At 35.4% G+C, this 16,832-nt stretch overlaps 1 protein-coding gene across 1 annotated transcript in view; it reads left to right on the forward strand.

Annotated features, from left to right (window-relative positions):
* Positions 1 to 7,011, forward strand: part of LOC110461502 (neuropeptide receptor 15-like) — a 48,768-nt gene extending 41,757 nt beyond the window's left edge. The window contains exon 2 of the mRNA XM_021514986.1: positions 6,058 to 7,011. Coding sequence (XP_021370661.1) covers positions 6,058 to 6,769 — 712 coding nt within the window. The 3' untranslated portion in view covers positions 6,770 to 7,011. The remainder of the gene's footprint in view (positions 1 to 6,057) is intronic.
* The last annotated feature ends 9,821 nt before the right edge of the window (positions 7,012 to 16,832 follow it).

Raw genomic sequence — 16,832 nt, forward strand, 5'->3', positions numbered from 1 at the left:
GGAACAGTCTACCGGAAGTGATTGCTACAGCAATGAACCTAAACAGCTTCAAAACATTACTGAACAACCATAACATTACCAACAGGTCCAAATTCCGGGCCTCTTNGTAGTTCACCCTACTTAAACTGTTTTATATTTCCTCTTTTGCCAATTTTAAACCTACTTCAACATATTTAAACCTAGTAGACCGTAGTGGCGCTACGTTCATATGAACTACGGCCAACTACGTGCGTGACCGTGCGATGTGACCGCGGTTTAACCAGCCAAGTGTAGTTAACATGTCAGTGTTGAATAATAATGACATAATTAATTTACAATACTAATGTCCATCCGGTTCCACCATGTATTATTGTCACCCATTTGTATATATGTATTCTCTACACTGTATTGTTTATGATAATAAAACAATTGTCATTGTCATTGACTCGCTACTACTGAAATAAGAAATTGAGATTTTCAGACCATGTCAATATAACAGTTACAAAGGCTAACAGAATCCTGTGTACTATCTTCCGTACTTTCACATACATGGACGCAGTTATGTTCACTCTATTGTATAAATCACTCGTCAGACCACATTTAGAGTACGTACGGTCCCCAATCTTTATCAAAGACAAAATCTCCATCGAAAATGTTCAAAGAAGGGCTACAAAACGGATGAAAAATCTATCAAATCTGACATATGATGAAAGGCTGCGAAAACTGGGACTGCCTACACTCGAGTATAGAAGAGAAAGAGCCGACCTAGTCGAAATCTATAAGATCCTAAATAATATCGACCATGTAGACCACGAACACATGTTTAAACCGGCATCAAATATGGGGACCAGGGGGCATCCAAAAAGGTTGTTCAAGAAACCGGTTCGCCTTGAAGTAAACACAAATAACTTCAGCAATAGAACAATAACAACATGGAACAGTCTACCGGAAGTGATTGCTACAGCAATGAACCTAAACAGCTTCAAAACATTACTGAACAACCATAACATTACCAACAGGTCCAAATTCCGGGCCTCTTTTTACAGTTATTACCATGTACATCACATGTGTTTTAAATTAGGTGAATCAACAAGTGCGAACTTTTAACGGTACGTGTGTAAATAGACGTAGGTTTCATATATAGAGAGAACAGTTTTTGTCAAGTACAATGTGCGAGCAACAAGACTGATATACTGCCACAATTCATCAATGTGTAAATAATGGACTTTTGTCATTTTATGCGCAACCGGTTGGATACTATATATAAGTAAAGGAAATACAATCAAGACATCTCCATAAGCTAAAAAGCTTACAACGATGTATTTTACAGCGAAAGATACAGCGAAAGTGTCTATTCTATGTATTACAACTGTGTGAACGCATTTGTCGACTTTTTATTCAGGGGTTTAGATCGACCTTTCGTAAAAATGCCCGAAAAACGATTTAAACCCCTGAAACATGTAAAATTACTCTTCACACCATAGTTTAGGTCAAAATATCGCTGTAACAAATTCCCAGGTCCCTGTGTTTTGGATTTGTTACAGTGATATGACGCGCTGAAATCTATTTCCACGGTGATTTTCTTTTAAAGCGTTTTATTGAACCAGATTTCTCGTGCAGTAATTAGAATATAGTTTATGTCACGAAATGCAATTATCACAAGTGTGTAAACCTCTTCTCACTTAACAGGCCTTATCCAAGGTAATTTGTATTGACGTATAAAGCTAATGAATCATAAAAAGAAGAAAAGAAATTAAAATCTTATTCCTGAACACAGATTTATTATGACTTGCTCTGCAGGCAGTTCCGTATCCACATTCCCTTTGGTACGAATGTGTTCCCAAATGCCAAACTCGTATGTAGAATGTAACCCGTCTGCGAAGACGGGGGTTCAATGCCTTATTAGAATCGTTAAACACAAATAATCTGTTGAGGACATAACATATATATGTTTAATGTCATAGATGATTTTATACGCAATTTCCCATTGTGCTCTTTCAGAACACTTGAGACACTGGTTTTTATTTTTCTAATATTTAGCACCACTTATGAGTTCTAAATTAACGAAATTGTCGTACGATACGGCAACTGTTTACTTAGTTTAAACTTAGTTTTATTCAAATCTTATTGACAATACATTGAAATACAAATTGTATATTCTACAGAAAAGGACACAAAAACAAGTGTCATGACACTTATGTAAATTTGTTACCTGCTTAATAATCAACTTTTAACTTTTCAACACAAACTTCAAGAATAAAGAAATATTTACAACAGAACAAATACGGCAATAGGGGAAGGGGGTAATGGCTTGGTATGCAGTGGAAACCAGCAATAAATAATATATCAATATACATGTGATCATCAGATGGTAATATCGTGAACACGATTCTGTATAATATAACTATGTATTAGTAGAATAAGTGTTCAGCAATGCTGTGAATGGACACTGGGCATGACTGTTAGACATGTTTACTTAACTTAGCTTTCTGCATCAACAAACTAACGATGTATATTGGTACCTCCTCGCTCGTACATGTATTCCTGGTGATTAATTTACAACATGGTAACAGATTAATAGAATCCCTCCCATGTGAGGTATGGATAAGGTAATTAAAACCCTCAGGAGAAAAATATTGAGCAGAAGACCATCGGCTTAATTTTCAAACACCGCCAGAAATGCAGATATCGTAATTTCGTAATTCGTTATTGATCGTAAACTGATACAGTTTATAGATACAACATTTGCATTAAACTTAATTACAGCAAATATTTCCAGGGTCATTCCATTAATACAACATTTAATTATCTACTAAATAATTTGCTCGTAATATGTTGGCTTGATGGACAAATTTTCCTAAATTACACAATTCTTTCGTATTTACAGATGATAGAAATATAACTAATTTAAAGACGGAGGGATTTATTCGATAATAGGGCTTATATATTTGGTTCCTCAAATCATTATACAAGGGCCATTTTAACATGAAATGATATATTCGTCCTCGATGTCATTAAGACACACAGGGCAAGTTCGAAGCTGACGTGGAACATTTCTGTGTCTGCCTGATTCGATAAGAAGACAATGTGAAGATAAATGTAATCTAACAATAGTTTTTTTTATAATTAGCAGGAATTGGTTTTGAAAAATAAGTTTTCAATGCTAAGTGATCTACAACATGCCTGTATAAAACACATTTTGGCGACGAAACAAATAAACATCTCATACTCTTGCTTGAAATTGTCTAACAAACGTTGTTTTACAATATATATAAAATTGTTAACATTTATTATATGTTGGGAAACCAAAATGTCCATTATCTTGGTCTAGTATGCAAGAAATGTTTATAAATATATATATATATGTTGTTCTACCAAATTAAAAAATAATTTTGGTGAATTTTTATTTTCATGTTATAACGGATAAATTTAAAACTTACAAACAGTGCAAAGTAATGCGCTGAATCTCAACATTGAACGACGTGGGGGGCCTGTGGCTTAATGACGTGTTAATAAACAGTCAATGACGTCATTAACGCTGTCTCGCTGCTTGTAGTATAGTTATTTCACATGATGATTTCCATATACAGAATGTTCAGCAACGTTTGAAAAGAATTATACGAACATTTCCTACAATCATTAAAAAAAAAAGTCTATTCACAAAGGAGTATGAAATAAAAAATCAATGTAAGATTTTCCTAAACATTCGCTTCAAAACTTAAACTCCTAATTTGATATTGGTTGCATTTAAATTTCAGTCCAAATGTGATCAGGAAATGATATTTTTAAAACAGTTTGATCTGTGATGGTACAAGTTTCAACAAACACATCGAATTTCATAATCAACATTCACAAGAACGGATTTCTAATTGTTTGTGACAAGGAAGGAAACACTACAATACTTGTAATCGCGACATTTGCTCAGGGGAACCTTGTATTCGTTTTAGATAGAGAAATCAGCCGGCTCTGAGTGTACATTGAAGTAATCTAGATGTGATGTAACTAGCGAGTTTCGTTATATCATTATCACTGCTGATGGAACTCTTATTTACATAACTGATATAAATGAGGGAACTCATCATCACAGATTGTGTTTATTATAAAGTGGTTAACCTGTTCTCATGAATTGTCATCTTTACGGATTCTTTGATTTTGCAAATGACTGGTAAGATCTAATTATAATTAACGTCTTATTATCACGCTTTCAACATATCCACTGCATTTATTAAGTCATTAGTTGCAAAATCTGTAGCAAATGTTTTTGCTTGAACAGTTTTATTTTATGTTACTGGAGTCAATTTGTCTTATCTAAATAACAATTACATAGACTGTATGATTGCTACTTTCTTCACAAATATCAATTTATAAGATATGAACATGGCATTCGTAATAACAAAATAAAATAATTTAACGTTATCTACAAATTTTCTTTTATGGCTTAAGTAAATATATCTGAGAAAAAAGTTTCTGTGAAATCGCTAATTTTCGTGGGTTTGCAATTTCGTTGATTTCGTGTGTAATCTTCATCCACGAATGTATAGGTGGTCCACTGAGAAGTTATAAGTTTGACAAAAAGCTTTTCGCCGTTTGAGTTAGTACTTATAGTCCATGAATTCTTGTACCCACGAAATGGTATTTTGTCGAACCACGAAAGTGAGGCCCACGCGAAATAACTTATTTCACAGTGCTTAAATTTTCTGTTGAGCCTCGAAAACAATCAACCTTCGTTCTAAGCAAAAGAGAATTGGATTATAAACTGCTTGATTACTGGAACTGTTGGAATAAAAAAAAGGGGGGGGGGGATGGAGTTCTTAAGGATCCCCGTCCCACTGCAGACAAAGCTGTAGTTAATTCCAGTGTACCGTAGCTTCCTCTTAAGGATCACCGTCCCTCTCCAAACTAAACTTAAGCTAATTCCAGTGTGCTTTTCGTATATACCGTAGCTTCCTTCTAAAGGATCCCCGTCCCACTGCAGACTAAACTGTAGGTAATTCCAGTGTGCTTTTCGTATAAACCGTAGCTTCCTCTTAAGGATCCCCGTCCCACTGCAGACTAAACTGTAGCTAATTCCAGTGTGCTTTTTGTATATATCGTAGCTTCCTCTTAAGGATCGCCGTCCCACTCTAGACAAAGCTGTAGCTAATTCCAGTGGTGTTTTTTTGTATATATCGTAGCTTCATCTTAAGGATCCCCGTCCCACTGCAGACAAAGATGTAGGTATCAGAAAATCATACCTTGTCGGACTTTTATTAGGAAAAATAAATATGAAACAAGCGAAACATAATCAACAAAGTGTTTTCAATTAAAAAAACAAAAAGCAATAAGCGGGGCTAGACCGGGACTTGAGCCCTGTACTACAGATTGATATAATATCGCTCTAAACGATTGAGCTAAATGTACTTATTTACATGTCTCCCTTCTTCAGCTTAGTTTACTCCGACTGCGTATAAATTAGCGTATACGCAGTGACAAAAGGCTCGGCGGATTGATACCTGTTTCAAATATGGCGCCGTTCACGCTTCAGCAAGGTGACAGTCCAATGACAACCGATGCTTTGATCATTCACCATCTAGATACATAGACCATATTCGGGATCCATTATGTCTAATTATACTACAAAAGAGTGCTGACAAACTTCTTATTTCAAGAATGGACATTCAATCCTTAATTGGTCAACAGAAATGTCCTGGCCAGTGCTACAGTTATATCCAAAATGAAGTTATGAGGAGGTAACTGTAAATAGAAAAAACTCACACTACAATGGGACAGGGATCCTTAATGTCGCTTTAGCTTTAACTCTAGAACTAAAGGTCAAAACTAATTCCGTTGAGTAGGTAGCTCAGGGTTCGAATTTAAATTCAGAGCACTGGTTATTATTTATTTCATCTGTATTATTTGTTATTTATTCATAACAGTCACGAAAGGTATGGTTCAATGCGTTTTAGTAGTTTTTGGCAGTGTCACGGGGATCCTTAAGAATCTGGCTTGTTATTGGTACAACTGGATTAGTGATGACTGAGTAACTGACTTGTATTAATATTGAGAATTAATGTTGAATTTCCTGTTTGTGTGTTGCAGGTTTGTGGCCATTGTTCATCCTATCAAGGCACAGATCCTGTGTAACCGACGCAAGAACGCAATAGCCGTCATGTTAGTCTGGATAGTTTCTATTGGCTGTGGACTTCCCACTGCTATGTACAACCAAGTCATACCGCCTGGATACTGCCAAATAGTGTTCCCAAATCGCATCCGGGATATTCAGATATTCAAGTTTACAGAATTTGCACTGTTCTACTTTGTACCGGTGTGTATACAAATAGCCCTGTACGCCGTCATCGGGAAAAGACTGTACGCCAGTACGGATGAACTAAGCACCAAGTTCCACATGCGGAAGGAGAATAACTGTAAAACGGACCGCGCTGCAGAAACGATCAAGGCGCGGAAGGGCGTGGTTAAGATGTTGGTGGCTAGTGTGATGGTCTATATTGTGTGTTACGCCGCCCCTCAGGTGCTTACGTTTTACAATACCTTTGCTGACCGGCCGTTCCACATGAGCTGGTCATTCGGAGTGTTCACCACAGTGGTTGCAAACATTAATTCCGCAGCCAATCCGGTTCTGTATAGTATATTTAGTCAGAACTTCCGGCGGAACTTCAAGAAATGTTTATTTTGTTTGTGTCTACGTCACAGACGGAAGGAATATATCAGAGCGAGGTTTGACTCCTTCGAGTCGCGTGGATTATCTAGGAAAGTAAGCACTACTACAAAAACTACTATATCAAGATTATGACTTGTAAAGGGCGACAACTCTTGATGATATTCTTTAATAGCTTTAATATTATTGTTGTGAAACGTCAAATTACATCATTAATACATGTATATCGATTCGTTGCGTTCCTGTACTACTTTGCATTCCGTGATCCTTGGACTGTATCATTGTTTACTGTACTTGTTCGTACATCACATTGGAAACATAACAAAAATGCATCACGTGTCATTTCAGATTATACGTGCCTGTGTCTAAAGGTCTTTTGTGTCAATGGTATCGCTTTAGGATTTTCTTCATTTAATTATCAGGAAATGTTTTGTTTTCCAGATCTTTAGATCCGAGACCTAAAGTATGCGTGTGATCATCCCTGTTCTTGTCATATAGACTTTCGTAGAAAAGGAAAACAATTTATTAAGTATTCTATACTCTCATTTCCGGTTTTAACTTATCTCCATCTACTGCACTCTGGCGTTTCATATGCACAGTGACCTCCCCTTAATTTCGTTTATGATTTTACTGTAGCACAGTTTGGTCAGGTTGATTTAAACATATTTATTGCCCCAAATTTGAGCAGAGGATTAGGCACAAGTTATATCAACTTATCAACGCCTTTTCCTCTAATAGAGTACATATTGATATTTACATGATAGCATTTAACAAGGCATACAAACTATATGTGGCCAGGACACTTCCACTGGCCGGGCAGCTCAATCGGTAAGAGCGAAACATAATAATATGAAGTCTAGGGTAAGAATCCCTGTTTAGCCCCACTAAATGTTTACATTAGGGTAAGAATCCCTATTTAGCCCCACTAAATGTTTACATTAGGGCAAGAATCCCTGTTTAGCCCCACTAGGGTAAGAATCCCTGTTTAGCCCCACTAAATGTTTCCATTAAGGATAGAGTCCCTGTTTAGCCCCACTAAATGTTAACATTAAGGTAAGAATCCCTGTTAAGTCCCACTAAAAGTTTACATTAGGGTAAGAATCCCTGTTTAGCCCCATTAAATGTTTACATTAGGGTAAGAATCCCTGTTTAGCCCCTCTAAAAGTTTACATTAGGGTAAGAGTTCCTGTTTAGCCCCACTGAATGTTAACATTAGGGCAAGAATCCCTGTTTAGCCCCACTAAAAGTTTACATTAGGGTAAGAATCCCTGTTTAGCCCCACTAAATGTTTACATTAGGGTAAGAGTCCCTGTTTAGCCCCACTAAATGTTTACATTCGGGTAAGAATCCCTGTTTAGCCCCACTAAAAGATTACATTAGGGTAAGAACCCCTGTTTAGCCCCACTAAATGTTTACATAAGGGTAAGAATCCCTGTTTAGCCCCAATAAAAGTTTACATTAGGGTAAGAACCCCTGTTTAGCCCCACTAAATGTTTACATAAGGGTAAGAATCCCTGTTTAGCCCCACTAAATGTTTACATTAGGGTAAGAATCCCTGTTTAGCCCCACTAAATGTTTACATTCAGAACAATGTTGTTGATTACAACTGGCTTATTTCGTCTAGATTGTTTTCAATGAAGTCCTGCAAGGTTTGGGTTTCTTTGCAAAGAAATATTTATCAAAGCTATAGTCATGCCGAAAACAGTTTCCAATGTATAGCTACCGTTTTTTTGGCAGTGATACGGGGACCCTTTACATCACTTAATACATATTGTTTATTGAATGTGTCTTCAAACAAAATAATAACAATAGAGGAGCGGCACCCTGACATATTCCAGGGGTGCAGAGAACAAAAGACATCGTATCTACTGAAACCCTGAGGATGCATATGTTTATTTGAAAAAGAAAAACGGATTACCAGTCATTTTTCAACGTCCTATTTAATGAACTGTGCTAGATGTAAATCGATTTGACATCGATATAAAAAGACATGTCACAGATTCGATGAAATGACATAGAAAAATGTGCAATATCTAGGGACAATACAAACTATTTCAAGATCAATTTATTGATATTAAAAAAGGATCAAAAAGGTGATTGAGCTTAAAAGGTAAAAATGATTGATATAAACCACAAAGGCCGACGTTGAGATAAACCAGGTATTCAAGATATCGGGGTAATGTTTCAGCTGCATGATCAAGAACAGTGATGATTTTGCAGTGCATTTGCAGTACATGTTATGAAATATTTTATTTTATTACATATAAACATCGCTCCTAATAACAGATCCTGTTATGACGGATAAGAATTAAAAATCTCAAAACGTTTCCGTCAAATGTTAGCAATGGCATCATTACTATGGGAGGCGTATGTGTTGTCGGCTATCATCCGCTTCGACTTTATATAGGAATCAATAAGGCTTTTTAACAGCTTCACATACTTAACCCAAGATAAAAGATATGGTAACATAAATGTTAAAGAAAACGTTTAGTTACATCTCTTAGTTTGCACGATACCCATGTCCCATTTCAAATTACCTTCTCCGATAGTGCCGTATAGTTCCATATAACTGCACTAGATGACCTCCATTTTAGGACCTTTTTTTCTATTGACAGGGGGATGGTCTGGTGAGATAGGTGAAAACACTCGGCGAGCTTCGTGTTTGTCAACTGAAGAACCTTACCCCTAAAGGGTTGAGATTCTCCATCTCACCTCAAGGGGTTGAATTATTCGTTTTCTATTACTTTGTGACCTTGTCATATATATAATGCATTATTATTTTTTTTCATATTATTCCCGACAAGTGATTGGCCAGGAGTTCATCACGTGTCCACCGATAAAACCGTTATTGACTTGGAGCGCGTGATTTTTGTTAAAGGACTGGGTGTTTCTAAAAATAGAATGATGACGTGTCTCCAAACAATGCACCGTCCCGACTCCGAAGCTTATTTGTTGTGGGTTTTTTTCAGATTGCTTACATTACTGTTTTGTAAAATAATAAAACAATTGTAGCCTTTAACTTCGGTCAATAGCTGGATTTACCGACCCGAGAAAAGAGATATTGACCTCGGACTGCGTCCTCGGTTAATATCTCTTTTCTTGGATTGATAAATCCAGGTATCGACCTCAGCGTAAGGCTATAATTGAATAATATCGACGTCGTGGGTTCGATGCATTGTTGACGTGACGACAAACTATTGTTTTGATAGGGGAATCTCCTCGTCTCAACACTAGGGTGAGATTATGATATCTCAGACCAGGAACAGCATGGATACACTTGTCAAGAGTAAGAGAAAGGAAAGTCTATCCTCGAGTGTGGAATTTGGGCTGAGATTGACTCAAAGTTTACAACCTCTGCTAGAATTTCCTTATCCCTACAACTATACATGATAATTATAACTCTAAAATACAGTATCGTATATTGAAAATTACTTACTGGATAAGTTATACATTTTTTCCTGTATTTTTTGCAACAACAAGTTTCCGTGAATCGGCGTATTGATACAGATCATTTGATGCCAGACATTTGATCATGAATCGATATTTATTTTTGCGTAAATTTGCATATTGAAAAGGACGTGGCCAATGAAGCGATGTGTGATGCCTGGAGACGTGTTTTAAAATAGTGCGTACGGTACGAACCTGTTCAGCCTGATGGTAATTACAGAGAAAAGTTCAATACGCTAGGCTTTGGGTCCCCAGTCCAACATTGACGATACGTTTTCTTAATGAGCATATCAAAGATCGGCGATAATGCCACGACTGATTAAATGGAATTCAGGGCTACATTCAGCGTTACAACGTTGGCAAAGTACGTGGAAGACATTTCCGACCCTTTTGTATTTTGCCGCAGGCTTGATGCATCTCTTCTGAAAACGTTTGCTATTTATGTACGCCAGTATAAACACGGCTGATTGTTGATAAATATTTATATTCACAGCAGAGGCACGGGAACAATAAGAAGAGTTATTCATTTAGTGATAAATGTGTGTATAATTGGATGGAAGTCGTGTCAAATAACATATGTTTAATTTGCATTTTATCTATAAAATGTACATCTTCATTTAAATGTATTTCATTACCAATCGCTTTGATTTTTATTGTTAAGTGGATATGAGCGATATGTGGAAATGTATACAAAGTAGATATCAAATATACTTTTTTAGTCACTGGAAAACATGTCTTCGAAATTCAAGGATTTGTGCTTGCTTTTTTTATTTGCACCCAAGAAATATGTCATGACAAAATTGAAGCCGCAAAAGCAGCCTTTTGACCGGTTTCAGATTGAAATAACTGACAAATCGCTAGGCTTACACATGTTCTTTGAAGATCACAGAGGAGCGAAACCCACTTTTCAAAAACCAGTCATTTTACCGTTACGCTACTGAGCATTTTATTTCAAAGGATCAAACTATTTTGTTTTCTATCACCCACACAATGGCGTGTACTGAGCGTTCGATTTCGTCATGACAAATTCGAAGGGTGCAGAGAACCTAAGGGAGCATAATCTCTGGGATTTTTAAGGATTTTTAGAACCCTTTTCTGCCTCGTACGTCATGTCCCCGTCAACTGATTATATGTACAACGTCATGGATTTACAAACGACGATTCAGGCCGCATTGAATTCCTTACAACTGATAAAATAGCTAATTGATTTGCGATAATCATAATTCCATCTTAAAAGATTTTTCCCCATCTTTCTGATATTATACTAAAATTGTGTTTTGATATTGTTCGAGTTTAACGATCTCATATTAAGCATTCATTACAATATTAGCATTAAATTAATGACAGGCGAATCTTATTGAAGATGATGCTTGTTGTTTATTAAATGGTTAATTACCTTGGGTTTTTTAATTACACGTAACCTTTCTGGCGTTATAAGATGGAACTATGCGTTTATAAATACAATTGCAGTAGAACTGTTGTTTCATCTGCATATATACCAGGTACCCTGACGCGACGACAAAGGATTTGGAGACGTTTAATTTATTCACTGATTGGAGAAATTAAAACATATTTTCAGACTAAAAACTCAATTAGTCGCAGATTATATATTCATGAAAAGAAATAAAAAATGTATTTGAACAGAATGGGTTTTTTTTTATGAAATGTTATAAGCTATGTTATCACATTTAACTTAGGATTCACAAAATTATATTTTTGTTTAACATAATTCTGTATATAAAACGTCATTTTAGATAAACCCCCAAATGTTTTAATTTCTATTTTGCTTGCGCAATTGGTTGTAGATAAATGTCTAAAATGTTTCTGAACAGTGTCAATGACTGACGTCTGCAGCTGTGTACACGTTATGTCGATTTCTATCCATGTTTATATCATCACGTTATTTCCGGTACGGTGACGTTTTCATACGCGCTTTGATGTTCAGGTTGTGATTTACATATCTGTTGATGACGGCGGAAAAAGATAATAAAAGACAGATTCACACAACACTGTATATTGCTGTTTATGTTTTTATTCTTTCTATCTATCACATCAAGTTAAGTGTCTCACTTACATTATCCTAAAAATCGTATAAGAGAATCGTGGCGTTTCAAGGCAGTCACCAGATCTAGGAGTGAGGACTAACACAAAGATTTGCCGTTAAACAACATCAGTGTGTGCAGAAAGGCTGTTTTCCACAAAAGTGTGAAATAACTCTATTCTTTATTAATAAAAGAGAAACTGCCCTCACGTGAAAGTATTAAAACTCCTTAATATTGGCCAGGATCCAGAGGTCACAACAACTAGGCCGATATGTCGACGAGAGTATCTTAATGTCTGTACTCGCATAGCTCTTGCAGTATTTAGTTGCTCATTTCAAATAAATCAACATTCAAATATCCTTGATTTGATGATATTTTTTATTCAAGCTTTGATTCAGAGGAGACTTTAAAAAGGTCTAAAATCTTTAGAAAAGGTCACTGAAGGAAACGGATTTGTTAAACGTTTTCATAACTTCGTATATTGTTAAGATATTGCCTTAAGTTATATGATCTTATATCACGGAAAATATATATCATCTTATATCACGGAAAATATATATCATCTTATATCACGGAAAATATATATCATCTTATATCACGGAAATATATATTATCTTATATCACGGAAAATATATATTATCTTATATCACGAAAAATAAATATATGATCTTATATCACGGAAAATATATATGATCTTATATCACGGAAAAAATATATTATCTTATATCACCGAAAAATATATTATCTTATATCACGGAAAATATATACTATCTTATATCACGGAAAAAAATATAGATTATCTTATATCACGGAAAATATATATATTATCTTATATCACGGAATATATATACATTTTCTTATATACAATACATATTGTATCTTCTATAAGGTTATAGTTAGGGTTATCTAAAACAGTATATGTTATCATGAATGACATAATATACGGTACATTTTACATTTATCACAAAACGTACTGTGTTATCCAGTAAATATACATGTGTCATATATTTTTGCGTATAAACCCATTTAATATGACCTATCAGCTCTGTGAATAGTTGTAAGCTTCAATTGTGACGTCACGCCTAGGACAAGAACATGACGTCACAAAATTTCGCCTTTGAGTCAAAGTGGCGACTTTTTACATTGCAAGGTTGCATGAAAATTGCCGTTTTACACAATAAATGCCACAAATCTTGAATATGTGATTAAAACGATCTTACACTCGTTTTTATTTCATATGTAATTTATGAAACTTGTCACGAATTTTTCATTTTAGCTCGCCAGAGGCTCGGTAAATTGAAAAATTCTTGGACACGTTTCATAAATCTCATATGAAATGGAAACTCATGTAAGATCATATATATATATACGGTACATTTTAGATATAATACTCCCATAAATAGAGTACATACTTCCTGTATATAATAATTCATACATAATATATTACCTGTATACAGTATTCACAACGCTGCATAAACAGTTTATACAATTTTGTATATAAGTTACATTTGTATTTTACTTTTATTGTATACGGCAAAGCATACACTGTACAATTGCAATGAACTGGTGGTTATCCTATCAGTGATCGCATATTTATGGTGAAGCATGATTTCTCCTCAACAAATAACCTAGAGTACTACACGGATAGTTAAGGGTGACTTAAACTGGAAAACGTTTTAACAACATCAAAGCACACATCATAAAGAAGATCATACACCACTACGTAGACGTCCCCGCAATCTCCTAGCTTATGTTCTCATCCAAAACCACGACGAGTAACAGTCTTCAAGCTCAACACCAAAGACACAGCCACCTTTCGCCTTTTGCACAACTGAAATATGTCATACCAGAACGAAGGCGCGCGAATAGCTATTTGATTGATGCAAGTTAAAATATCGGACCAATCGCTAAGGCAGAAACCTTCCGTTGAAGACTACAGAGGAGCGACAGCCAACTTTAAAACCAGTAAATTTGACCGTAACCGACGGATATTTTGATGTACACCAAAGGATCAAACTAGTCTTCTCGTCTCATCAGCAAGGTGGCGCACATTTAGCCTTCAATTTTGCTATGAAAATTCCTCAATTTTCCAAGAGTGCAGAGAGCGAAAGTGAGCGTAACACCAAGAGCAACGAGAATTATACACGGTAGTCAACGCTTTTCATTCCTGCACCATCATACTACCCTACGTCACAAATATAAATTGGACACCTTCAAGTCGACAGTAACACGTGTTGTGGTTGAAATTGATATTTGTGTTTAGAGTTTATAAATGCACAAATCTGTTCTTCGGGCATTGTCTGATCAGTTTGTAGAGTCACAAATGAACATTTCCGCACGCGAGAAGTTCCATTATTACAGTAATGATTTATTGAAATACCATACATATTAAAAAAAATTTTTTTACACAAAACTGACCAGGGCAATCCTGTTATTCTTGGTTAATACTTAACAATATCCAACCCTATTTGTTTAGTTTATCGCAATGAAGCGTAACGAAAGTGTTCCACGCCGTTGAGCAAGCCTTAGACATGAACACTATGCTTCGGTTTCCTCGCCCTAAACCTAACAGTGACAAAGACTGATTGAAAAATCTCAATGTTTTGTTTTCTTTCTTCTTTTTTTTTTTCAATGATAATTTCTTTAAGTACATTATTTGGATACAGAAAGCTATTTCAGATGGTGTCTGTCCAAAAAGAAGTTTAATCAACAATATCCTACAGGCAAGCGACCAATGGGAATTTATGCTCTTGTTGCAAACATCTTGTTCTGCTTGAAGCAAGATGGAAAATCGGAAGTACAAAAAGCTTTATTACAAATAATATACTACAAATCCTAGTTTGAAGCTAATTTGTATGTCACGATAGTGAAGCCCACGATGTTTCAAGAATGTCAGTAAAATAACATATAATAAACGAAGAATAATAACTATTAAAAATCGTCGAAGTACGAATCATTCCATATCTCAATACACTCACCCACGACGGATGGTTTGGTGCTAATATTGTAGACTTACATTGGTATTCATGTGAGCATGTATCGAATTAAGAGTATATACCCGGGGCTATGTGTGGGGAAAAGTTAGGTTCAAAGAATCCCTTAAGAGTTTCTAATTTAGAGTTATCAGTCAGTAGTGAACTTATTTCAGAAATAACAGTGTATTTAGAAATATACTTTATATTTATGATTCTAATAAAGAAGACCAACCTGATAGTCTCTAGAAATTAAAGTAAAAATTATATGATTATGCCGAGAAATGGTTACAGACAAATGATCGTTTACAATTTAGTCAAAATTGATACATTTTTAATAAAACAAAGATGAGCATCAGGTCTTCGTTGGGTAATGCATTTTAAACTCTCAAGTTTCAGAAGGCCTGCATATTTCAAACTAGCTGATGTATAAAAGAATAAAAGATACTAATTATCAAATTTATGAAGAAAATGGATTTCTGAATGATTATTTACCCATGAAAATCATTCAATATATCTTTCAAATATCATCCAAGGGTCAATTATCTGGAATGGAATAAAAGCACCAACTTTTGGACAAATTTCACTTTTTTTTTAAGACTTTCATTTTTTTGTTTTATTTATTTGAGGGGGGTGGGGGGATTGGTCAGGAAGTAAAGGAAGTAGACAACAATACATGAGTTCTTTTTGGAGACTTAGTCATACTCGAATTACTTTAAATAAGTTGGTTTTTTTCGGTCCAGGACGTCGTTGTCTCCATTTCACACATTTTTTCGGCGTCATCAATTACTTTTAACAGAATCTATTAGAATTAACACCACAATTATTTCCTTAATGATAATAAAAATATTGCTATCGTATCTTTTTTAAGAAAATGTTTTTTGTTTTTTGTTTTCATTGTCTAAAAATTATTTAAAGATAAAGAAAAAAATAGTTTTGAGAAGGTGCAAAGTAACATGGACTTTGGCGTTGAATTTGATTTACCTTGTACAGGTATATGAGGAATACACGTTCGCTTTGCATCACTGACTTCAATCAATCACTCTGCACTCACTTGTGTGTCTATTTTAAACTGAAAAGTTCTACACTAAACATGAGGAGTAGAATTTTATAATTGTCAACTTTCCATAATGTCTATCCAATTATCGCATGCTTGTCGCCAGAAGTACGAGCTGATGTTTTGTGCCTCAGTGCTGTCGAATATTCTTCCTTTTTTGTTTAAACAGAATTAGTGCAGTTTTGATGCAATGCAAATTATGACACTAAAACATGGTGCAATAGCATGTTTAGTCGACAGTTCTTAGACACCAACACTAGGTGTGTAATTATCTAGGGAGTTAGGTGACATATCTGACTTGCAAACTGTGTACAGGTACAAATTACATAGAATTTTAATTATGAACCTGAACACAATTGCCTAGAGCTTCAGAAAGTGTCAATACAGCCATTAATTATCTTCTCTACCTGCTCTTTGAATGTCGTATGCTTCTCATTAAACGCGATAATAAGGAATTAAATGAATCAGCGGTCAATATATTTCAGGTATAAGACCCATGCCTACTTTTAACAGGGCCCCACGGTAATATAGCGTTGTCTCTGTTTAGGAATGATGTTTCAATTCTCCCATCCATAAGGATTAATCATGTCCTATTCGCCGACCCCCGGTATCCTTAGGGGTCTATTGAACGCGGGGAAATGTCAATCAGACATGTCATTTTTCTTAGAGATCGTCATATC

Source organism: Mizuhopecten yessoensis, unplaced genomic scaffold, assembly GCF_002113885.1.
Source record: "Mizuhopecten yessoensis strain PY_sf001 unplaced genomic scaffold, ASM211388v2 scaffold1405, whole genome shotgun sequence".
Classification (NCBI taxonomy): Eukaryota; Metazoa; Mollusca; class Bivalvia; order Pectinida; family Pectinidae; genus Mizuhopecten; species Mizuhopecten yessoensis.